The sequence below is a fragment of the Macaca thibetana genome, chromosome 16 (assembly GCF_024542745.1).
Source record: "Macaca thibetana thibetana isolate TM-01 chromosome 16, ASM2454274v1, whole genome shotgun sequence".
In the NCBI taxonomy this organism is placed as follows: Eukaryota; Metazoa; Chordata; class Mammalia; order Primates; family Cercopithecidae; genus Macaca; species Macaca thibetana.
In genome coordinates this window covers 62,514,489-62,539,953 of record NC_065593.1, presented here as the reverse complement: position 1 = coordinate 62,539,953, position 25,465 = coordinate 62,514,489, and the positions used below count along the sequence as shown (strand labels likewise).

General features: G+C 44.2%; 3 protein-coding genes across 14 annotated transcripts in view; 1 reads left to right on the top strand and 2 right to left on the bottom strand.

Moving 5' to 3' along the window:
- MXRA7 (matrix remodeling associated 7) overlaps positions 1-25,465 on the bottom strand; it is a 1,130,960-nt gene that overhangs the window by 479,347 nt on the left and 626,148 nt on the right. The gene's annotated exons all lie outside the window — the stretch shown is intronic.
- JMJD6 (jumonji domain containing 6, arginine demethylase and lysine hydroxylase) overlaps positions 1-25,465 on the bottom strand; it is a 1,042,475-nt gene that overhangs the window by 440,587 nt on the left and 576,423 nt on the right. The window lies entirely within an intron of this gene.
- The window catches only part of SEC14L1 (SEC14 like lipid binding 1), a 76,229-nt gene that overhangs the window by 34,159 nt on the left and 16,605 nt on the right, over positions 1-25,465 (top strand). The window contains exons 4-8 of the mRNA XM_050764250.1: positions 16,115-16,264; positions 16,400-16,531; positions 19,065-19,193; positions 20,317-20,551; positions 21,845-21,954. Of these exons, the coding sequence (XP_050620207.1) occupies positions 16,115-16,264; positions 16,400-16,531; positions 19,065-19,193; positions 20,317-20,551; positions 21,845-21,954 (756 nt within the window). The remainder of the gene's footprint in view (positions 1-16,114; positions 16,265-16,399; positions 16,532-19,064; positions 19,194-20,316; positions 20,552-21,844; positions 21,955-25,465) is intronic.

Here is a 25,465-nt window from a genome sequence, read left to right as displayed (position 1 = left end):
CTTCTGAACAAAGAACAAGGACATTACACAGTTAAACCCTTTGAAGAGGAATTAATCATCTCTGGCATTAGTATTGTTGCAGGATTCAGGAGGATGAGAGAGAGACCTCGGGTTAAAACGGGAGGATCTTTTATTGAGTGCACTCAGGCCCAGCAGATTCACATCCAAAGATTGGGCTTGGAACAAAGACAGCACTTGACTTTTATACACACTTCACAAAAGGGGGTGGGCTAGCTTGAAGCAAGTGCATAGTGGTGTGAAAGCAGGGATACAGAGGCAGGACAAAGACAGTTAATTCAATTGTAACAGGTTCATAACTCAGGATTGCACATCCCTGTTGCTGTGCAACCCAGATGTCTGTTATCTGCGTTTGCCTGGGCATGGGCTTATCATATAACCTTCATTGTGGTGCCCGGGCAGCTGTAATTCAGGCCTACTCAGGCTTCTCATGACCTTCGTTGTATTTCTTAGATAAAACAGAATACTTGAAGTCACTAGTTACAGAGAACAGGAATCCATAAACTCATTCTATAAAACAAAGAAAAAGTTTTTTCTTCTTCTCCCTGTGTTGGGGGAGTGCTGGAAAAGTCTCCAGAGCACATTAAGATAATATTATCAAGAGTTTTCCTGGGTCTGGGCTGTGCCTGTTGCTACCTCTGGGACAAGTCAGCCTAATACAGGAAACGTTATTTCTCTTTCTTTTAGATTTTATTTTTCTTTAATTTCCCACCTCAGTATAGGTGAGCCCAGAGCTTTTTATGGGCTCAGAATAAGGAGTGTGTGCTGATTGGTTTGTGAATATGCATAAAAGGTTAAAGAGAAGACATCACTCAAAGGTGGGCATGATAGTGTAGAAAACCAATTAGGAGGCTGGGCGTGGTGGCTCACGCCTGTAATCCCAGCACTTTGGGAGGCCAGGGTAGGTGGATCACTTGAGATCAGGAGTCTGAGACCAGCCTGATCAACATGGTGAAACCCTGTCTCTACTAAAAAGGCAAAAATTAGCTGGGCGTGGTGGTGCACACCTGTCATCCCAGCTACTTAGGAGGCTGAGGCGGGAGAATCACTCGAAACTGGGAGGCAGAGGTTGCAGTGAGCCAAGATTGTGCCATTGCACTCCAGCCTGGGCAACAAGAGCTAAACTCAGTCTTGAAAAAAGAAAGAAAGACAGAGAGAGAGAGAAAAGAAAGAAAGAAAGAAAAGAAAGAAGGGAGGGAGGGAGGGAAGGAAGGGAAGGAAGGGGAGGAAGGGGAGGAAGGGGAGGAAGGGGAGGGAGGGAGACCAATTAGGGAAAGGGTAGGTATATGTAAAATAGGTGAAGGATTGGGATCAATCAGAGGAAACTGTGCCAAACGAGAAGGTGGGTTCTCAGTTGCATCTGAGGATTTACCGAAGACTCTCTCCAGACTGAAGGTTGAATTTCACTGGGGACCTGCTCCTGTCTGCCTAGGCATTTGTCTGCCTCGTGCCTCTATCAGTATGTTTGTTAAAGTTGATGAACTAATGTTGATAACATTATTTTTTCCCCACTGGATGTCTCTTACACAATAATTGTGGTTTTTTGTTTGTTTGTTTGTTCATTTGTTTTTGAGACAGAGTCTTGCTTTGTTGTCCAGGCTGGAGTGCAGTGGTGCAGTCTTGGCTCACTGCATCCTCTGCCTCCCAAGTTCAAGCGATTCTCCTGCCTCAGCCTTCTGAGTAGCTGAGATTACAGGCGCCTGCCACCATGCCCGGCTAATTTTTGTATTTTTAGTAGAGACGGAGTTTCTCCATGTTGGTCAGGGTGGTCTCAAACTCCTGACCTCAGGTGATCCGCCCACCTCGGCCTCCCAGAGTGCTGGGATTCCAGGCGTGAGCCCCCGTGCCTGGCCAATTATGTTATTTTTAACTAGAATCTGTAGTTTATATCTAGGTTCACTCTGTGTTGTACATGTCTTTGGATTTTGACAATATACACCATTACACATCCTTAGAAATACTTCTGGTTATTTAAGAATGAAGCAAAGACATTTTTTCTTCAACTTAAGTTTATTAGGTTTTCAAATGGTTACTAAGTTATTAGGACATAAATGCTTTTTAAATTGTTTGGACCTAATAATAAATGGTACATTTTTTTAGCCTTTAGGCACCATGGAAGTTACTGAGACATCAAGGAACACATGTGACCGTGCTGAAGGACAAATGTACCCAGACTAGCCGGTCAGGAATGTCTGAGATGATTATGTTCAGGACAGGGAGCACATTTAAAACATGGAGCCCCCAGGCTAACGTCTGAGATGTCCATCTTGAGATCTTCCAGAAGTGTAACAGACAGTAGAACAATAATGGGCCTTATTTTTCTAATTTAAATTAAAATGCAAAAGATACAGTTAATCAGGCATACTAGATTCTACTTTGAATTTCATTTGAAAGCTCAGTAACTCTATGTCAGCCTATTAAATAGTGTTAACAAAAGTTTCCAGGTAGTCTTGGCTGGAAATTCTTGAAGAAGAATACATTAAAAGTACTTTAAGAGAAAGTATTCCAGAAGACCTTGTTAAACCAGTTTTAGCTATGGTTAGTTGCATATATGTTAGTTTCAGCAAGGAGAGAAGGAATAGTGTTTGTCTTTAACTAGAACAATCTGAAACTGTCCACCTCCTAAAACATTATATCTAAAGCTAGATCTGAATAGTAGTCTTGCTTTAGCCAAATGTAGACATACTAGTGTTTTAGCAGATGATTATTTTCCTTTTGAGCATAATTTTTTGTTTTTATGCTTGTTTTGTGTTTATAGCAGTGGTTCAAAACTTAGGAGCTGTAATCCTCTGCTGGATACTGTGAAATATTGACATACACCTAGTTCTTTTGTGTGGACCAGGAACAATTTTGACAGGACACATGGCTGTCATATGAACAGTATAAAATCACAGCCACTATCATTGGGGGACAGAGTTGGGGGTGTCACAGAACTGTCAGATTAGGTTTGGTAGGTAATGCCCTAGTTCTTTGCTAAGGTTTGCTTGCCTGCTCCTTTGTACCTGTGGCTTTTCCCCTTTGTTCCCCGCCTCCTTTTTTTTTTTTTTTTTTTTTTTTTTTTGAGTGCAGTGTTCATGCACTAGCACTTGTTTCTAGGACCCAGAGGTTTACAGAAATTTATGGCAGAAAATCTTAAAGCGGATGGAGCTGTATTTAGTAGCAGCTTCTCTTGCTCTTGAGGAGGAGACTGTCGTCAGTAATTTTGGTTCATAGCACTTGCATCCCACCTGCCACTCAGATCTGCAAGAACACAGCCTTCCAGAATAGAGTGAAACACAGCGTGGGTGTCACTAACTTGAATTATTTTAAGAGGTCAGAAGAAAAACCCTACTACTGTGGTTTTTTTGGACACTGTTTTAAAATATCATAATGTGGATAAATCAGATGAGTGACCTGTCTGTGGAATTAAAACTTTTTATGTGTAAAGTTTTAAATTTTGTGGGTAGTTTTTCCCAGGTCCTTTAGAATTGTGTCACTGTTGCCTGCTAATAAAGTCATGTGAAGGTCTCTGTTAAAGCAGTGGTCCCCAACCTTTTTGGCCCCAGTGACTGGTTTTGTGGAAGACAGTTGTTCCGTGGATTGTGGGGTGGAGGGGATGGTTTCGGGATGAAGCTCTTCCACCTCGGATCATTAGGCATTAGATTCTCTTACAGAGCGTGCAGCTTACAGAGCGTGCAGCCTCGATCCCTCGCATGTGCAGAGAGTCTGATGCTGCCACTGATGCCACAGGAGGTGGAGCTCAGGCAGTGATGCAGGTGCGCCGGCAGTGTGGCCAGGCTCTCAGCAGTCCACGGACCAGCAGGAGTTGGGGACCTCTGTCTGTTAAATGAAGGTAGTCCAGGTGAAGTTCAGCGTAGGCTGGAGGGTGGAACACACAGATAGTCACTGGATGTAGTGACCTTTCCTTAACACAGGCTTAACACCCCAGGTGGCACGGATACCTCAAAGAGCCATGCTGTTTCCTAAGAGAAAACATGGAATTTGGAAGAGATTTTGAAGTTTCTTTCTCCTGTCCTCTAGCAAAAATATATATCATGTCTGGAACTCTTGGAGCAAAGGAGTGGGTGTACAAATGGAAGAAGCTCTGATGGGTTGATACAGAATATCTCACAGCCCTCCTGGTGTTGGCCCATTCCCTTGTCAGTTGTGTAGTATGATGTGTGTTGAAATGGCTCCTTGATCAAAAGTAAACATAGCTGCTTTATACCATTGCGTGGTAAACTGTGAGGGCAGGCATTGAGAGAAAGACGGTAAAAAGAACCTATTCCTGGTCAAAAATGCTAAAATACTTGGAAGTGCAAATGTTTTGGTGCGTGGTATGTGAGCAGCATGTTTACCGTCTGTTCTTTCAGCGATAATTAATGCCTTCCATGATACTCATCATCATCATACCTTGATGAGAAGGCCCTAGAAAAGAAACCCAGCCTGTTTTATTGGGTTACTTCACATCTATCATGATGCTTTTTCCTTGGATTTATAGCTCTTTACAGTGAACTTACTTTTCCATACTAAATGTTAGCTTTGGAGACAGGTATCATCAGAACCATGGAGTTTGAGGTTTTCTAAGATGAAGTTCATAATTTAAGCTTCGTATGTGTTTGATCTCAGAAATGTCTTGGATTATGTCAAATTTTTACTTTTTTTTTTTTTGAGACGGAGTCTCGCTCTGTTGCCCAGGCTGGAGTGCAGTGGTGCGATCTCAGCTCACTGCACGCTCTGCCTCCCGGGTTCACGCCATTCTCCTGCCTCAGCCTCCCGAGTAGCTGGGACTACAGGCGCCCGCCACCACACCCGGCTAATTTTTTTTGTATTTTTAGTAGAGACGGGGTTTCACTTTGTTAGCCAGGATGGTCTTGATCTCCTGACCTTGTGATCCACCTGCCTTGGGTTCCCAAAGTACTGGGATTATAGGCATGAGCCACCACGCCTGGCCTATACATTTGTTTTTAGGTTTTTGTTTGTTTCATTTTATTTTATTTTATTGTTATATCGAGACGGATTCTCACTTGGTCACCCAGGTCAGAGTGCAGTGGAGTGATCTTGGTTCACTGCAACCCCTGCCTCCTAGTTTCAAGCGGTTCTCCTGCCTCAGCCTCTCAAGTAGCTGGAACTACAGGCGCCTGCCACCATTCCTAGCTAATTTTTGTATTTTTGGTAGAGATGTTGGACAGGCTGGGCTCTTAACTCCTGACCTCAGGTGATCTGCCCGCCTTGGCCTCCCAAAGTGCTGGGATTATAGGAGTGAGCCACCGTGCCCAGCCTGTTTTTAATTTTAGTATAGTCATTGTATTTTCTTGTTTTTGTTTGAGATAAGGTCTGGCTCTGTCACCCAGGTGGGAGTGCAGTGGTGTGATCATGGCTCACTGTAGCCTCCATCTCCTAGGTTCCTGTGATCCTCCCGCCTCAGCCTTATTTTCTGATTTGATCTAAGTGCAGATTACCAGTCTGCTGTTGTGACTTGATGCGTTTGTCTCACTGAAGACTGGTACCTGAGGCAGATGACTTTGGTTGAGATGTGGCACTTCTTTCCCTAGTGTAATGTGCATGCCATGTACCGTTGTGCGTTTGCCAAAGCAGCCTTTGATCTAGCTGTGGATGCTCTGGGCTGTCAGTATTTGGAGAAGTGGATGGGTATGCTGAAAATACTGGGATCCTGACTTTTCTTTGAAAGGGCTCAAGTTTTTATGAATTTTAGTTTTTATAAATACCTTTTTAGGTATGAACACATATTCACAAATAGTATGCAATTTGAAACCTCGATTTACCAGTGGACTAAACAAGTCGTTTCTCTTGGTAGCCTTCCGATGAGGAAACGAGGTGGGCTACAGGAGCCTACAGAGGACTGAACTGTGATTACGTGTAGTCTTCCTGGGTCCTTGTCACTCTTACAGTCTAGAAGTAGCTTCGATGTTTATTTGCTTGGAGTTGCAGCGGCAGACCGTGGTGCTTGAAGCTGTTCATGGAGTGACCGCTTGTGTCTGAGCCAGCGTCGGAGGAAACTGATGTTCTGTGAGTGGGGCTGAGAGGCTTCTCTGCGATCGGCCCCTGCCTTGCTCCCTCTTGCTGGTGCCCTCCCTGCCAGGAATGTTGCTTTCTCTCTCTGGGTTTCTCTTTAGAGCCCTCTGCAGACGTCACCTCCCTAGCAAAGCCCTCTGTAACCACCCAACCTGAAGTGGGTTCCCCCTGAATAGCATAAGCAGGTTTTTTTGTTAATACAGTCCATTTGGTGTCAATCACCTCCTTTCTCAGTCTTTTTTTTCTATTGTTGTATATAGTTATACATTTGTTTTTGTTTTTGAGACAGAGTTTCGCTCTTGTTGCCCAGGCTGGAGTGCAATGGCACAGTCTCAGCTCACTGCATCCTCTACCTCCCGGATTCAAGTGGTTCTCCAGCCTCAGCCTCCTGAGTAGCTGGGATTACCGTCATGCACCACCACGCCCAGCTACTTTTGTATTTTTAGTAGAGATGGGGTCTCACCATGTTGGCCAGGCTGGTCTCAAACTCCTGACCTCAGGTGAGGTAATCTACCCACCCCAGCCTCCCAAAGTGCTGGGATTACAGGCGTGAGCCACCCCACGTAGCTAGTTATGAGTTTTTATGTCTTGCCTCTCTAAATAAGCCATGATCCTGTGCCTTCCACTTTTATATTCCTTAGAATTTTTAGTTTAGGGCCTGCATGTGGTAGGCCCTCTGTAAACAGAGATAGTGTGAGAATTACTTTGATAGTGTGAGAATTACAGAATTAGAACTCTGAGGGGCTTTGGTCAGTTTGCCACGTTTTCTTTCTTTCTTTTCTTTCTTCCTTTTTTTTTTTTTTTTTTAATGCAGCCTACAGAGTTGGACACATTTTCTCGATAGGTTGAATACTTGTTTCTTTGAGCACTGGCAGCTTGTAATAGAGACTTAGGCCATAGTTAGTTGTTTTACTTACTGATTGTTTCCAGGGTAAAACCAGATCTGTGTATAAATGAGTTTGAGGGTCAGGTCTGATGCTATAGAATATCCCAGTTGTTGCATGGAAAACAGCTGGCTTGGTGTGTTGGCTAAATTGGGTATGAATATAGTCCACATTAAAGGTAGGCTCTTTAGGTTGAATTTGTTTTAAAAGGGTTTTTCCGGTGGAGTGCAGCATCCAGCTCATTAATTTTCAAGTTGAAATGTCTTCACAAAAATATGACTTTCTTTAGCACAGTACTAGCTTGTAATATGTCAAAATTGCATTCAAAGGTTGGTTAAAAGCTGAAAGTGCTGTTGCCAGCCTTCTGAATTGCAGGTTCAGAAATCCTTTTGAAAGAGGAAGAGAGTGGGTGTAGGAAGGTGGGAGGAAGCAGTTACCCGGGAGGAGCATCCTCTCAGGATCAGGTTGATGAGGCCCTAGTTTTGTTTTTGTTGTTGAAACAATTGCTGTGTAAAAATGAGTGAGCAAATGCCTACAGTAGCTATTTGTCTTACAGAAGTAATTTTTCCTTTAAAAAGGATACCTCAAAGAGCCTTTCTCCCTCTCTGAAGAACTACTTCTGGGAGAGTTCATTTTGTTCAGCCCTTCTTGATTGTGTGTTTGGTAAATGTTGGGCGGGATTAGGAAATGGCTGGATGACACTCTGGATACCTGGAAATTGCTGCTGCTCTTCCGGCACAGCGATTCGAACCTGGTGAGAGTTGAAAAAAGGGTTCTTCCCACATTCTTTTAGTGCGGAGATAAAACGTGAAGGCCTGCTGATGTGGCTCGGTAGCTCAAACGGGGTTTTAAAAATAGAGAAGCTTTCCAGAAAAGTCCAGGTTGCCGACTGTGCTTGAAAAGCATGAGCTCCCCAGGCTGCTGCTCCTCCGAACCCCAAGGAGCTGGAGCCGGTGCTGAGGCCCCGGGAGAAGGCCCTGTCCCGCTGTGCTGCTCACCAGGCCTGCCACCACCTCGGCCAGAGCTTCGGGCAGACCTAAAATTTGTACACGTTTTCACATCTAAAACGTTGTGGTGGTATATTTAATCAGTTATTGCAGAAGACAGTAAAAACTGTAGGTTGGTTTCTTGGTTTGTACCAATCTGTGTACGCTCTGACTTTGTGTAATAAAAGCAGGTTTTATTTTACATGTGGACTTTCTCCCCTAAAGCTACCTTTTTCATACTAGTAATGTCTTTCCAGACTTTTTATTATGAGTAATGCTCATTTTTTAAAAAGTTGATAGAGAAGTACTGTGAACACCTGTATGCATGTCCCCTAGGTAAATTAGCACGTTTGCTTTCTCTCTCTCTCTTTCACAAACACATGTGCACATACATTTTGTAGAAACATTTGAAAGTAAGTTGCTTTATATCATGACACTTTACCCCTAAATACTAAAACATGTATTGCCTAAGAATAGATATTCTTCTGTCTAGCTGTGATTTTTATCACAGGCAAAGAATTGTGCACCTGTGGTCCCAGCTACTTGGGAGGCTGAGGTGGGAGGATCGCTTGAGCCAGGAGGTGGAAGATGCAGTGAGCCAAGATTGTGCCTGGGTGACCAGAGTGAGACCCTGTCTCAAAAGAATACAAATACAAAATAAAAAATGTTATTATATGAAACGCATGGTTGCATTTCCTCGGTTGTTCCCCAGATGTTTCAATAGCTATTTTTACTCTAATCCAAGAGCTAATGCAGCATTGCATTTGGTTGTTCTCTCTTTAGATGCCTTTATTCTAGACAGTTCCTTGCTTTTTTCTGTTTATCTTTTAAGACACTGACATTTTTGTTTGTTTATTTGTTTGTTTAAGCGTCTAGGGTGGTTGTGTAGAATGTTCCATAATTTGGGTTTGTCTGATGATTTTCTCCCGAGTAGCTGGGATTATAGGCATGTGCCACCATGCCTGGCTAATTTTTGTATTTTTAATAGAGACGGGGCTTCACCATGTTGGCCAGGCTGGTCTCAAACTCCTGACCTCAGGTGATCCGCCCGCCTCAGCTTCCCAAAGTGCTGGCATGAGCCACTGCACCCGGCCTGGTGTCCTCATGGTTATTAGCTAAGGGCCAACCATCTTTGTCCTGAGGGCTGCAGAAGCCTGTGGTGTTGGTGTTTGTGTCTGCTTCTGCTGCGTCGCGCCAGGCTGTCCGGCTGTCCGGCTGTCCGGCTGTCCTGTCGCTGGGGCTCAGTTCAGTCATTTGGTGAAGGTGGTGCCCGTGAGGTCTTTCCATTGTAAAGGCACCCACCTTTGTTCCTGTGTTAAATTTATCTGTGATCTGCAGGATGATAATTTGAGACTCTGTCTCTTCTGAACCCCTTTCATTAGCGTTCATTGATGATCCTTGTCTGAATCAGTTATTATACATTGGTGGCTGGAAAATGGTGATTTCTTAAACACTCCCTCTGTGTTTATTAGATTATTTTTTTACCTGTAAAGTTTTCTCCCCTGTTGAGTATCACTGTGTGGTTTATAATGCTTTGCCACCTTTTTTCTTTCTGGTATTCAAATTATCCCACACTTGGTGAGTGGAGCCCCTTCAGGCTGGTTCCTCTGTCCCTTAGGCGTATCCCTGTCTGTCACTGGGCACTCCCTCGCCTCCTGGTGGGAAACGTTTCTACCTCACCTTGACCTTCCCGTGCTCCAGACGCGTAATCAACCATTTCTCCAAGCAGCACGGATTCCTTTGTCATAGGGAATGTTATTTGGAAATCAAGATCTGGTTGCCAAGTGTGCTCATCAGGAACTCAGATGTCATTGCTTTTCGCCCCTTCCAGTGGAAGGAGCTAGGAGCTAGGACGTAGATTGATGTTTTTAATCAAATTAGAATGCTTCTGTTTTTCAGGGCCTGCTTACACACTTAGTAGAAACTTTCGTGGCTTGTAGCTCATGCTGAAAAACTCTGGTTCTGGTACCTAAGCCACCCCAGAGATGAAAGTTACATCTACTTTTTGCAGTCTTTTCATTTCCAGAACCGTCCACAGTTAGAACTGTATATGCTGACAGTATGCAGAATTCACTGACCTTAACATATCTCTGAAAGACGGTCAGGGTAAGAGAGTGCAGAAACAAAAGGCGGGACTGATCTTTTTATTGAGTAAGCTTGTATTCTATGCTTCAAAACATGTTTATTGAACAATGACTTTGTTTTAGGCATTGAAGTCCTCGTTCTGCTGAGGATAAAAAGTCTTTGCCCTGTAGCCTAGCAGTGCATTTGGTGGCAGAGTGACAGGCTGGGAAGAGAATGTGGAGGAGGTGAGAGAGGCGCTTGCTAACTGCCCCTGACACTGACAGAGCTCTGGAGAGGTCAGCGCAGCTTCTGAGTTAGCTGCTCCTTAGCCTGGATACCTTAAATGCCATCTGGTTGGTCATGCCAAGGTAGAGTGAATGTCTATGCAAATATGAGTCTACATGGATGGATAGTTTTACAGGGAAGGGATCGTTTTTAGTGTTGTTGAAATTCAAGGTGAGGCTGCGTGGGTGACACCTTCTGCTGACCACTCTATTTCAAGATTTGGAAGGATGGTGTGTGTATTTTGAAAATGGCCTAGTTCACGTGCTTAAATGGGAGAGACCCTAGCTAAGGCTACATCTTAGTAAGTGCTTACTCTGCCCTTTATGTCACTTACAAAGATTCATTTTGTTTGAAACCTTTGTAAGTCTCAGTTTCTTGGTACGTCATAGTACTGGAATGTACAAAGCCAATTTTTTTTTTTTTTTTTTTTAAAGTAGAGTGCAGTGGAAGTCAGTTTAGATGGTTTTCAGTGTCCGTGTAGAACAAATGGTAGCCAACCTGTTTTCCTGGATTGTTCTTGTTCGGTACTTAATAAATTCTTAGGCCTTTCAATGGGACTTATCTGTGGTGGGATCTGAGCAGGTGATTAAACTTCTTAAGTGTTGTTTACATAAAGTGCATAAAGAGACAGATACTGAGTGATTTTTCAAGACTCTGGCAGGATTCAGAATACGTTTGAGTAGAAGAGGGGAGTAGATATATTGAGTAGAAGAGGGGAGTAGTATATATATAAAAAAAGAATATATTGTTAACTTCCAAAGTAAGAACACTTAAGAAACACATATAATTGGCCACCACATGTGGGTTTTGCATCCTTTCCAGACCATCCTGCGCCTGACTCTGATATTAATTTTCTGAAAATGTGACTCTGGCCACCTGTTCACGCTCCCTCCATCCCAGCTCCTGGAGAGGAAGGCCAGGGCCTTCTATCTGCGCCCGGCAAGGCATGGTCTGTGCCTCATCGTCATGCACCACAGAGACCCCCGGCCTCACCTCCCACCACTTCCCTCCCCTGGGGGCTTTGGGTCCGTGCCCCCACTGGAGGTCGCCTTGCAGTCGCACTCCTGAGTTCTTTCCTGGAAACGCTCTCCACCTCGCTGACTGTGAACAGACCCTGGCACGCTTCGAGGCTCAGCATGTGTGCCTCCTCTCTTTCAAGGCTTTCCCCACCCCACCCCTCCATGCAGAGCATGTTCTCCCTCTTCTGCCTCCTGGCAGCTGCTTATCCTTCTCACCCTCATGGATGCTGTTGACTCCCTTCCCTCCCTCCTGTACTGACTAGCTTGGTCCCTTGTACGTAGGCAGCTGGAGTGTAGCGTGTGCTTTTCACATTGATTTAACCTTGTAACGTTGTGGAGAGAAAGTGAGATACACGCAAGAAAACTGAGGGTGACTTTGAAGGAATTGTAGTCAAAACCCAGGCGGAGGAATTCCTGTGATTCTCTAGTCCTTCTGGGATCTTGGCGGCAATGTTTGTGATCTGTGTATTACTTCTACTCAGAAGGGCAGTCCTGTTGAAGGTAAACATCAGGGAATTGCTGCCAGAAAGGGAGTGTTTTTAGTATGATAATGCTCTGAAGCTACTTGTAACTTGTCAGAAGTAAAATCAAAGCCGTTTGTGCCATTTTCGTTAATATTTTTTAACACCAGAGGTTTCTTCCTTAACTCTGTTTTTGGTTGTGATTAATTTAAGATGGGAATTCACAGTTTTTACCCCACCTCATTTTTTAGTACATGTTGAGCATCTCAAATCTAAAAGTCCGAAGTCCGAAATGCTCCAGATGAGAAACTTTTTGACCACTGACGCGATGCTCAAAGGAAATTCTCATTGGAGCATTTTGCATTTCGGATCTGTGGATTTGAGGTGCTTGACCAGTAAGTATAATAGAGCTATTCCCAAGATCCGAAAAAAATCTGAAATCAGAAGCCCTTTCTGGTCCCAGGCATCTTGGAGACGGGATGCTCAACCCATACAGTCTTACAGAGGGGTGACATCTATCAGTCAAGCAAGAGTCATCCTGCAGTACCTTCCTTTATAATGAGGCTGACCATAGGGGCAGGCGCTGGATTTCCTTTTTCAGGTTCCTTCTTACAGCCTAGATTCTTACTACCCTATGCCCCCCTCACCCCTTTTTTTTGAGATGGAGTCTTGCTCTGCCACCCAGGCTGGAGTGCAGTGGCACCATTTTGGCTCACTGCAGCCTCTGCCTCCCAGGTTCTAGTGATTTTCCCACCTCAGCGTCCCTGGTAGCTGGGATTACAGGTGTGTGCCACCATGCCCTGCTAATTTTTGTATTTTTGGTAGAAATGGGGTTTTGATACATTGGTCAGGCTGGTCTCAAACTCCTGGCATCAAATGATCTGCCTGCCTTGGCCTCCCTAAGTGTTGGGATTACAGGCGTGAGCCACCGCACCCGGCCTTATTACCCTATATCCTATGGTTTCCTGTTCACATGCACCATGAGCTACTGGATTTCCTTTTTTTTTTTTTTTTGAGACAGGGTCTTACTCTTACTCTGTTGCCCAGGCTGGAGAGTGCAGTGGTGCAGTCACAGGTCACTGCAGCCTGCACCTCCCGGGCTCAGGTGGTCCTCCCATGTCAGCCTCCTGAGTAGCTGGAACTACAGGCGTGTACCACCACACCTGGCTAATTTTTATATTTTTTGTAGAGACGGGGTTATGCTGTGTTGCCTAGGCTGGTCTCAAACTCCCAGGCTCAAGTGATCTGCACACCTGGGCCTCTGGATCGATTAGGTTTTAATATGAATTCTGCAACATCTTTAGTTTGGTAATCTTTGTGGATTGCTACAGAGTAAATTATTCACAAGGAATAATATTGAATAATTTAATTATTCACAAGGAATAATCTTGAAAGATCTCATGTGTTCTTTACTCATCTTCCCCCGGTGATAACATCTCGCAGAACTGCGTGCACTGTCACAGGATGCTGCCGTGCGTACAGTCGAGGCGCAGCGTGTTTCCCAGGCGCCCAGGTGTCTCTCTTGTGGCCCTTTTACAGCCACACCTGCTTCCCTCCTGCCTCCACCCCTTCCTTAGCCCCTGGCAACCACTCATCTGTTTTCGGTTTCTAAAGTTTTGTCTTTTGAAGAATGTTTTGGACATGGAATCATACAGTACGTAACTGCTGAGGCTTTTTTTTTTTTTTAGCTTAGCGTCATTCTCCCACAATCCATCCAGTTCCTTGCATGTGTCAATAGTTCATTCTTTTTTTTGCTGAGCAGTGTTCTCTGGTGTGGCCGCGGTGCAGTTCGTTTAGCCTCGCTCAGGAACGACGTCTCTGAGTTGTTCCCAGTTTCTATTATGAGGAACACTGCTGTGAATGTTTCTGTGTAGGGTTTTGTGTGAACATAAGCTCTCATTTCTCTGGGATAAATGCCCAGGAGCGCAGTTGTTGGGTTGTATACCGTTGCATGTGTAGGTTTTAAGAAGATACCTGTTTTCTGGAGTGGTTGCACCATTTTACATTCCTGCCAGTGATGTGTAAGGGATTCAGTTCTTCCACATCCTAACCAGCATTTGGTGGTGTCACTGTGTTTTATTTTAGCCATTCTGTTAGTCGTATAGTGATACTCCTTTGTGATTTTTTTTTTTTTTTTTTTTTTTTTTTTTTTTTTTTTTTGAGACGGAGTCTCGCTCTGTAGCCCAGGCTAGAGTGCAGTGGCCGGATCTCAGCTCACTGCAAGCTCCGCCTCCCGGGTTCACGCCATTCTCCGGCCTCAGCCTCCCCAGTAGCTGGGACTACAGGCGTCCGCCACCTCGCCTGGCTAGTTTTTTGTATTTCTTAGTAGAGACGGGGTTTCACCGTGTTAGCCAGGATGGTCTCAATCTCCTGACCTCGTGATCCGCCCATCTTGGCCTCCCAAAGTGCTGGGATTACAGGCTTGAGCCACCGCGCCCGGCCAATGGCCCTTTTCTCTAATGAACATCTCTCGTGTGCTTATTTGCCATCTGTGTATCCTCTCAGGTGAGATACCACTTTCTGTCTCTTGCCCATTTTCTAATTGGACTTTTGTAAACTCTTGAGTTTTTTTTTTTTTTTGATCATGGTAAAAGCACATGAAACTTACCATCTTAACCATTTTTAAATTTCAATTGTGTGTCAAAAGACAAAATTACAACAAATTTAGTGTATGTTAGTGTATGGATCTAAATTGGCTTTTTTGGTTCCAGAATCAGGCAACACCTCATTCTATAAAATAGAATTCTGTAAAATAGAGTGAGTGTTTTCATGAACCCAGCAGAGGAAGGTGGCTTTGTAGACAGAAAAGGGGTGAGGGAAACAGGCACAGAGAACAGCAAGCAGATGGGTGGTTTCAGAGTGGCTTTCCTTGCAAAGGTTAACACAGAGGGGACTTCCTTATCACGCTGGCCCAAACTGGCCCGTTTGGGGGATTCGCTGTTCTCTCTCTCCTGATTTCTTGGAAAGTCAGATAAACAGCTTACTTTTGGCTTGGCAGTGTGGAGGTTACCAAGAGGGACTCCATTTTGGTTTGGTCTGCTGGGCCTGGTGCAGGAGCTCAGTCCAAACCAGTGTTCTCCTGGTTCACTATACATATGTTGAGTTTTGAGAATTTTTTATGTATTCTAGGCACTAGTCCTTTGTCAGATACGTGGTTTGTAAATACCTCCTCCCATTTTGTAGTTTGTTTTTTCATCCTCTTAACAGGTTTTGTTTTGTTTTGTTTTGAGACGGAGTCTCGCTTTGTCACCCGGGCTGGAGTGCAGTGGCTAACTACAAGCTCCACCTCCCGGGTTCACGCCATTCTCCTGCCTCAGCCTCCCGAGTAGCTGGGACTACAGGTGCCCACCACCACTCCCAGTTTATGTTTTTGTATTTTTAGTAGAGACAGGGTTTCACCGTGTCTATAGCCAGGATGGTCTCGATCTCCTGACCTTGTGATCTGCCCGCCTCAGCTTCCCAAAGTGCTGGGATTACAAGCGTGAGCTACTGCCCCTGGCCTTAACAGGGTCTTTTAGCTGATCAAATGTTTTTAACTTTGATGAAGTTCATTTTATCTATTTTTTCTCCTATGGATTGTGATTTTGGTGTCACATCCAAGAATTCTTTGCCTAGCCCAGGATCCCAAAGATTTTCTATCTTTTTTCCTAAAAGTTTTAGTTTTGTGTTTTACATTTAAGTCCCTGATCTTTGAGTTACTTTTTATACAAGGTGTGAGGTTTAGGTCAAGATTCATTGTTGTTATTGTTTTTGCCTATGGATGTGTAATTGCTCCAGTAACGTGTTGAAAAGACTGGCCTCCTTTCTTTTCCCCATTGCTTTTCCATCTCTGTTGAAAATCAATTGGTGTTTCCTGACAAAGGTGCAGATACTAAAAAATAAATCAGTTGGGTGTATTTGTTTGAGTCTGTTTCTGGGTTCTGTATTTTGTCCCATTGATCTGTATGTCAGTTACCCCTCTCCTAATACTAGACGGTCTTGATTCCTGTAGTTGTATAGTAAGCCTTAATGCTGGGGTGACTGATTCCTCCCAATTTATTCATCTTTTCAAAGTTGTTTTAGTTATTTTAGTTCCTTTGTCTTTCTATATAAATTTTAAAACAATCTCGTCTATAGTTACCAAAACATCTTGCTGGGGTTTTGTTAGGAATGATGTTAGTTATGGGGAGAATTGAGATCTTTACTAGGTTGAATCTTCCAATCCATGGACATCGAGTGTCTTTCTCTTCTTTAATGAAAGCTTCAGATGTGAAGACAGACAGTTGTGGCGCTGCCCGTTGCCATGCACCGAGAGGTGCTGTTCCAGGGAGAACACGTTCAGCGGCAGGACATCAGGATGTGTCTTTTGCTCACTTCCGCTTTTTTTGTTTTTAAATTTATAGGCCTATGAAAGGAGGTTCCCTACGTGTCCTTTGATTCCGATGTTCGTGGGCAGTGACACTGTGAATGAATTCAAGAGTGAAGATGGGGCTATTCATGTCATTGAAAGGCGCTGCAAACTGGATGTCGATGCACCCAGACTGCTGAAGAAGGTAACGGGCAGAAAGGGCGTCTTGGAGGGCACCTCCCGAAGACAACACGAAGTTACACTACAGCTTCTGTGCAATTGGATGTTACTAGTTAACACTTTTTCTCTTTATTTCTTTCTTTTTTTTTTTTTTTTTAAGATTGCAGGAGTTGATTATGTTTATTTTGTCCAGAAAAACTCACTGAATTCTCGGGAACGTACTTTGCACATTGAGGCTTATAATGAAACATTTTCCAATCGGGTCATCATTAACGAGCATTGCTGCTACACCGTGAGTAATCTGTCACTCCGTGGAAGACGTTCTGCTGACATGTGGCTTCTGAGGATTGTTTGATCACCATTTTAAACAGTGCATCTTTTTGTCTTAGAGGGTAGTTCTTCATTAGATGTTGTCACTTATTTCTCATGTGTAGGAGGAAGGGTACCAGGTATGGTCTCCTGCAGAGTAGATTATGTTGTTGTGGCAGTTAAGGCAGCTAAGTGATGCCTTGATTTGGTTTTGCTTTTGTTTTTTTGTTTTGTTTTGTTTTGTTTTTTGAGACACAGTCTCCCTCTGTCACCCAGGCTGGAGTGCAGTGGCATGATCTTGGCTCACGGCAACCTCCGCCTCCCAGGTTCAAGGGATTCTCCTGTCTCAGCCTCCCTGGTAGCTGGGATTACAGGCACACGCCATCACGCCAGGCTGATTTTTGTATTTTTAGCAGAGAAGGGGTTTCACCGTGTTGGCCAGGCTGGTCTGGAACTTCTGACCTCACATGATCCACCCCTTGGCCTACTTTCTTTCTTTCTTTTCTTTCCTTTCTTTTCTTTTTTTTTTTTTTCTTTTCTTTCTTCTCTTTCTTTCCTTTCTTTTTTTCTTTTTTAGATGGAGTTTCACTCTTGTCAGTCAGGCTGAAATGCAGTGGCACAGTCTCAGGTCACTTTAACCTCACCTTGCAGGTTCAAGTGATTCTCATTTGTCAGCCTCCCAAGTAGCTGGAATTACAGGTGCTTGCCACCACGCCTGGCTAATTTTTGTATTTTTAGTAGAGACAGGGTTTCACCGTGTTGGCCAGGTTGGTCTCCAACTCCTGACCTTGTGATCCGTCTGCCTCAGCCTCCCAAAGTGCTGGGATTACAGTCATGAGCCACCACGCCCAGCCTTAAATATTACTTTCATATGCCACTTCTTTTCTAGTCTCACTGTAATATGTTAGAAATATCTAATGAAGTACTAAGATGTGTGCCTTTAAGATTAGTGCCGCGAGTGTTTATCTGTCTTAGTGTCTTCACTGCTTACCACCCTGTGTCAAGAACTTCTTTTATCAGAATTTTAGAATACTCTCCTGCCAGATTGCTGTATTTCTGCCCTTCTCCCCTGCAGTGTATCCTTAACACTGAATTCAAAGTGATCTATTTAAAGTGTGTCAGATCAAGTCACTTCTCTGGGCTCAAAACCCTGGAGTGTCTCCGCAGTTCACCCAGGGGAAGAGCCCAGAGTCCTTATGGTGGCTTGCAAGGGCCTGAGTTCTCTCCTGGTCACACCTTTCCTGTCCTCCTTGCCATGCGGTGGGCATCCCTCAGGGGCTTTGGCTCCAAGGTGCTCGCTGCCGTGCTGTGCTATTCCTCCCTACGTCTCTAGTCTCACCTCCTCCCATCTCGGCTCAGGTTACCCCTTCTTGGCCAGCCCCAGCCACCCATTTAATTCTGCAGCCCGACACCCCAACCCCCAGTCTTTATTTTTTTCCTTCAGAGATGGGATCTTGCCCTGTCACTCAGGCTGGAGTATAGTTGCACAATCACAGTTCACTGCAGCCTCCACCTTCCAGACTCAAGTGATCCTTCCTACCTCAGCCTTCCAAGTAGCTGGGACTATAGGCACATGCCACCACACCTGGCTAATTTTTAAATTTCTTTGTAGAGATGAGGTCTTGCCCTGTTGCCCAGGCTGGGCTCAAACTCCTGGACTGAAGCCATCCTCTCACCTTGGCCTCCCAAAGTGTTGGGATTACAGGTGTGAGCCATCATGCCTGACCCCTATCCCTGGTTCTTTCAGCCTGCTTCAAGGTTTCTTTTTTCCATAGCACTTACTTATCTTTAATTTTCTTACATACTGTGTTTCTGGCTGATGGTCTCCTCTGTTAGACTCTGTTGAAAGCTTCCAAGGCCAGTACCTTTTTGTTCATGATGGAGAAGACTATTGAGTGAGTATGTTGAATGAATGAAGCAAGAATGAAAATGAAGCTCTCCTTTTTTTTTTTTTTTTTTTTTTGAGACAGAGTCTCGCTCTGTCGCCCAGGCTGGAGTGCAGTGACGCGATCTCGGTTCACTGCAAGCTCCGCCTCCTGGGTTCACACCATTCTCCTGCCTCAGCCTCCCGAGTAGCTGGACTACAGGCGCCCGCCACCTTGCCCGGCTAGTTTTTGTATTTTTAGTAGAGATAAGATTTCACTGTGTTAGCCAGGATGGTCTCGATCTCCTGACCTCGTGATCCGCCCACCTCAGCCTCCCAAAGTGCTGGGATTATAGGTGTGAGCCACCGCACCTGGCCGAAGCTCTCTTTTTATAGTCATCTTTGAAGTGCTTTTGAACAATTATTTGGATCTCTTCATGATTTCGAATGTTGGTCCTGATTTTGAACATGATTTTGGCATTTTTTCCATCTGCTGTCTTTGTGATAGTAGCATTATTAGTAAAGTAAGTGTTTCTTCTGGTTCCTGGTTAAACTGAGGAGCAGACAAATGATGTTCTGTTGTCAGCTCAGTCAGTGAGATGATGTTCTGTTGTCAGTTCAGTCAGTGAGAGTGCTTTCTCTTTATCTGCAGGTTCACCCTGAAAATGAAGACTGGACCTGTTTTGAACAGTCTGCAAGTTTAGATATTAAATCTTTCTTTGGTTTTGAAAGTACTGTGGAAAAAATTGCAATGAAACAATATACCAGCAACATTAAAAAAGTGAGTGTATCTTGGGATTTTGTGGCAGAGGGTGGGCAGGAGTCTCTGAGATGACCCGTCTTTTTGGAAGGCTGGGGATGGGTTTAGCGAAGGATTTGCAGCATTTCTTGGGTGGAAGACGCTGTGATCCCTACCCCCGCCTCATCTTTAGGTATTGGGGTTAAGGTGGTGCTGGTTGCTGATGGGGGAAGGAGGTGCCTGTCGCTCACGCTATGACACTGTCTGCCTGGAGTTGCTGAGAGAGGTAGAAGTTGGGGAGAGGCAGCAGCAGCTGGCACACAGCACCCAGGCCTTGCAGCAGGATCGGGAGGAGGCCTGGGGGCCTGGGGAGGTGCTTGCCAGGCAGGCTGCCCCCCTTGGATTGTCAGTTCTTCCACGGAAGACCTTCCTTTCTCGTTTTTGTGTTGTTGCTCATCAGTTGTTATGGAATTGTGGTTTTGAAATCTATCCATGTGGGATTATGGAGTGGTTTTTGAAGGCTCATTTTCAGGGTACTGCGTTGAAAAGAATTGAAATTGAGACAGAAATCATATATTGAGTACAAGTACCATAAATCAGCATTTTAAAATAGTCATATAAAAATTCCATCTCTTTAGATATTAGTTCCTAAACCTTGGAAAAGAACAAGTAAAATAAACACACAAAACCATTTGGCCTTTTTTTTTTTTTTTTTAATTTGGTAGCAATTCAGTTTTATTGGTGTTTAAAAAGCTTGTGAGGGACTGGGCGCACTGGCTCGTGCCTGTAGTCCCAGCACTTTGGGAGGCTGAGGTGGGCAGATTGCTTGAGCCCAGGAGTTCGAGACCAGCCTGGACAACATTTCGAAACCCCATATTTACAAAGAACACAAAAATTAGCCAGATGCGGTGGCACATACCTGTAATCCCAGCTACTGGGGAGGCTGAGGTAGGAGGATGGCTTGAGTCCAGGAGGTCAAGAGTACAGTGAGCTGTGATCATGCCACTGCGCTCCAGCCTGGGCCACAAAGCGAGACCCTGTCTCAAAAAAAAAGCTTTTGAGGCTCACCATCTTCTGTTGGCTAGAAAAAAAGAAAAATCTTGGGAGGGATGAATGATTTGAATATTGAATATATATTCACCTTTAAATTGCTTTTGTTTTAAAGGGAAAGGAAATCATTGAATACTACCTTCGCCAGTTAGAAGAAGAAGGCATAACCTTTGTGCCCCGTTGGACTCCGCCTTCCATCACGCCCTGTTCAGACACATCTCTGTCATCCTGCAAGAAACAAGCAGCGTCCATGGCCGTCGTCATCCCAGATGCTGCCCTCAAAGAGGGGCTGAGTGGTGATGCCCTCAGCAGCCCCAGTGCACCTGAGCCCGTGGTGGGCACCCCTGACGGTGGGTCTGGCAGGGACTTCATCCCGAGGGCAAGGCTAGGGAAGTCAGCATGGCCGCTTTCTCTCTGTTCGCTCTGCCTGTTCCCGCTTCCTTGGAACATTAGATAACTCATAAAGAAAAGACCTATCTCTCGTTTCTGGCCCTTGTCCTCTAACGTATGTAACACACTCATTCTACTTTCCATTAGATTTTTTGTTAATAGGTTGGAAGGGTTATATCAAGTTATTTTTATTCTTTTATAGATACCGGAAGGTGTTTGTTTGTTTAAGAAATGAGGTCTCACTGTGTTGCCCAGGATGGTCTTGAACTCCTGGGCTCAATCAGTCCTTCTGCCTTGGCCTCCCAAAGTGCTGGGATTATAGGTGTGAGCCACCACGCCTGGCCTAAGGAAGGAATTTGTTTGTTTATTTATTATTTATTTATTTTTGAGACGGAGTCTTACTCTGTTGCTCAGGCTGGAGTGCAGTGGTGTGATCTTGGCTCACTGCAACCTCCACCTCCCAGGTTCAAGTGATTCTCCTGCCTCAGCCTCCCGAGTAGCTGGGACCACAGGCATGTGCCACCATGCCCGACTAATTTTTGTTTTTTGTTTTTTTTTTTTGAGGTGGAGTCTTGCTCTGTCACCCAGGCTGGACTGCAATGGTGCGATCTGAGCTCAGCGCAACCTTTGCCTCCCGGGTCCAAGTGATTCGCCTGCCTCAGCCTCTTGAGTAGCTGGCATTTTAGGCATGCACCACTATGCCTGGCTAATTTTTATATTCCTAGTAGAGATGGGGTTTCACCATGTTGGCCAGGCTGGTCTTGAACTCCTGATCTCAGGTGATCTGCCCACCTCAGCCTCCTGAGTAGCTGGGATTACAGGCGTGAGCCACCAGATTTCTTACATTCTTGAACACAGTAGCTCTATTCAAAATAGATTTAGATTTCCTGGATTTTTTTTTTCATAAATTTTATATCTTGTGAGTCCTTTTTGTGTTATGTTCCTCTTGAAATTAAAACAGTCATTAATATCTCTTATAGTTACGAATAGTATTGTGATTTGGCAATAGAGGTAACTCAGTGGTAATCAGGGAAAGATAATTGAGTCAGAAAGTTGACCTGTGGTTTAGTCAGTGATTGATCTCAAAGCCTGTCCCTAGAGTCCTCTAGGGTATCTGGTTTACATCTGCCATCTCTGTGGTTTCATTTGCCTCTAAGACTCTAGGACCACACGTTAACTCCACTGAGCAGGAAGACTTTGGGAGCCTAAAGCTCCAGTGTTTTTGTTGTAAATAAATGTCACTTACATTCCAGACAAACTAGATGCCGACTACATCAAGAGATACCTGGGCGATTTGACTCCGCTGCAGGAGAGCTGCCTCATTAGACTTCGCCAGTGGCTCCAGGAGACCCACAAGGGCAAAGTGAGTGTCGGTACCATGCCCAGTGTGCAGGGCCAGAGCTACGTGAAATCATGGAATCTCTTCCTGCTCATGGTCACCAAGAGTAATATTCCCAACTTCCACAGCTGGGAAGCTTTCTTCCAGTTTAGAAGTCATTGAATTTGTGTCTCTGTGGAATCTAAGTCCTTCATAGCAAGTGATGATTCATGACTAACTACATTTTTCTAGACTTTACAGAGCAGGGTCTGGCTACAGACAGTGTCACATCACAAAGCAGCATGTGTTCCAAGTATTCATACGTTCAAATTTTCAGAAGGTGTAAAAAGAGTTCAGAGATTTATCAGAGATTAGAAATGTTTGAGCTTTAATTTTCAGGTTTTTGGTGAAATTTTAGCCTCATAAGGGTGTAGATTTTTATGGTAAGCCTTTTGTAGTGAGCAGAGCCTGGTATGTATCTAGCAAGTTATTGGCATTATTTAGTAAAGGAAAACTAGGCGTGACTTGTAGTCGGCCTGATCTCTAATTCTGTCAGCCTGGTTGCTACAGAACAAATAACTGAGTGCCGTTGAATACCAGTCATCAAGAAAACCGCTGCAGTAATGATGGTCACCATTTGTTGTCTACTTACTGTGTATGAGACACTGTTTTCAGGCCTTTATTCCGTCCTTCCAGCAGCTCTCTCTGGTGGTGTTTTTTCACTGGTTTTACACATGAGGAAACTGGGGCAGAGAGAAGTGAAGTAACCTGCCTGAGGTCTCACAGCCAGCGAGTGGTGGGGTCAGGATTTAAGCCCAGGCCATTTTATTCCAGAACCTACATTCTTAACCACTTCCACGTAAGTGTGGTCCTTTCTGAGTGAAGATGATGCCACATCAGTAGGCCACATGCTTTTGAGTTATTTCCCAGGAGTTGGGGTCATGAGTAGCTCATGTTCCCACCTTCTTGTTCTCCTGATGGACCAGCCTCTGAGTTGGTAAGCACATGGCCACGGAGGAAGACACTTAGTCCACGCGACACTCAGAACACGGCCTTGGTCTTGTTCTTCATTCAGGGAGGCCAACCTGTTGATTGACAGTAATGGAATCTGGAGAAGATTCCTATATGTTAGTCAGCAATACTGCCACACCATGAAAACCCAACATGCTTTTTTGTATTCTGACTTTTTCTGTGGTTTTTGTTTTTAATTATCTTAAGTCTTATGATCAGTCATAATTTTTAACTGTGTGTGTATCTCCTCTACTTTAATCTTTCTAATAAGTTGGCAAAAGCACCATTGCCAATCACATAGACACATGGTAGTTCTACAGTTTTATGTTTTTGAATTTTTTTTTTTTTATACAGAGTCTTGCTCCATTACCCAGGCTGGTGCAGTCTTGGGTCACTACAGCCTCTGCCTCCCAGGTTCAGGCTATTCTCCTGCTGAGGCTCAGCCTCTTGAGAGCTGGGATTAGCTCTGCCACCATTCTTGGCTAAGTTTTGTATTTTTAGTAGAGAACAGGGTTTCACCATATTGGCCAGGCTGGTCTCGAACTCCTGACCTCAAGTGATCCACCTGCCTTAACCTTCCAAAGTGCTGGGATTACAGGTGTGAGCCACTGGGCCCAGCCTCGAATGACTTTTTAAAGACAATGCTAAATTATGACTTAGTCTGACTTAAGTAGTGAAGAATTGAAAAGTGAAGTTTAACTTGCTACTATTTCTTGTCATACTGACTTTTAAAAGCATCTGACCTTATAGATTATCTATAAAATGTGAGAAGTGTTAAATATTCCTTATTTGATATTACACATAAACTACACTAAAATGCCTTTTAATAAGTAAAGGGAACCATTTTGGATACAGGAAATTCTAATTAGATTGCCATAGTTAAGGCCAGAAATATAAAGTAAATATTGCTGCTTTATCTTCAGCCTTTGCCTTTAAGAGGCAAATAAATAGAAAATACAGGTGAGTCTTGCTGGATTCTGAGGCAGTGAAGGGATTTCCTCGGTATTTAAATAGAGTCATATAGCCAGTTATGTAAACCCAGATATAAAACCAATCTCCAGTAGGTTTTAAGATGGCATTTATGATCTTTGTGAAAGTTGAACATTACTAGTGAAGTCTAATCATGTCTTTAGAAGGGGAAAGCAGTGTAGCATTACTGAATCAGAATTATTAAAATTCAAAAAAGCGAACATAGTCCTTTAACCACAAGCCAGCCTTAGTTAAATCAGGATTGCCCAACAAAAATATTCTGATGATCGTTCATGATCTGAATTCTTGTGTATGAGATCTATTAAATTATGATACACATTAAAAAGTTATGACATTTCTGTTTTCTAATAAGGCAGTGACCAATTACTACTCATTAGTAGCTTTTTTGAGATAAACTTTCAAGTCTGCCCTTTCTGTCTTCTTCTTTTTTTTTTTTTTTTTTTTTTTTTTTTGAGATGGAGTTTCGCTCTTGTTCCCCAGGCTGAAGTGCAATGGTGCGATCTCATCTCACTGCATCCTCTGCCTCCCGGGTTCAAACGATTCTCCTGCTTCAGCCTCCCAAGTAGCTGGGACTACAGGTGTGCACCACCACACCCGGCTAATTTTGTTCTTTTAGTAGAGACAGGGTTTCTCCATGTTGGTCAGGCTGGTCTTGAACTCCTGACCTCAAGTGATCCGCCTGCCTTGGCCTCCCAAAGTGCTGGGATTACGGGCATGAGCCACCACACCCGGCCAGTGAAGACCATTTTTGTTCCAGGGATTCTCCAAATACCCCATCAGTGTGTCCTCACTCCAGGTGATGCCTTTGTTCTTATTGGCATCTGTATATAAGAGAATCCGGCAGTCTGGCCTGTCTTCTGCCCAGAGAGACTGTGGAGATGTGGCCCAGTCTTGTGCTTGCTTCCCTTTTCCGTGGTGTGGCACTGGGCACCCTTCGGAACAAAAATCTTGCCTTTCTCAACATCATCCATGTTTAATTCTCTTTTGTTGCTGGCACTATGAAGGTTTCCATTCAGAAGCCAGGTGTCCTGCTCTCTCTTTATTCTGACTTTTTATTTAAATGCAGTATGTGTACAGAAAAGTGCACAGATCATAGTCATTCATAGATCCATTCATAGAATTGAAGCATTTGATGTTTAGGGAATTATTTATGCCTTCGCTCTACTTTGCAGAAACTAAAATGAAATACCATAACGATTATTCAAACTGATAATGCTGATTTTCTCTAGAGCAGTAAGGGAGATTTTTCTGGTACCAGCTCATTTTAAATAGTATAATAATGCAGCTCACTGTTGATTAAAAGTGGGAGTTTTAGGCCAGACCTGGTAGCTCACGCCTGTAATCCCAACACTTTGGGAGGCCAAGGCAGGAGGATCGCTTGAGCTCAGAAGTTTGAGACCAGCCTGGGCAACGTGGGGAAACCACATCTCTACAAATACAAAACTTAGCTGGATGTGGTGGCGTGTGCCTGTGGTCCCAGCTACTCAGGAGGCTGAGGTGGGAGGATTGCCTAAGCCCAGGAGTTGGTGGCTGCAGTGAGCTGAGATTGTGCCAC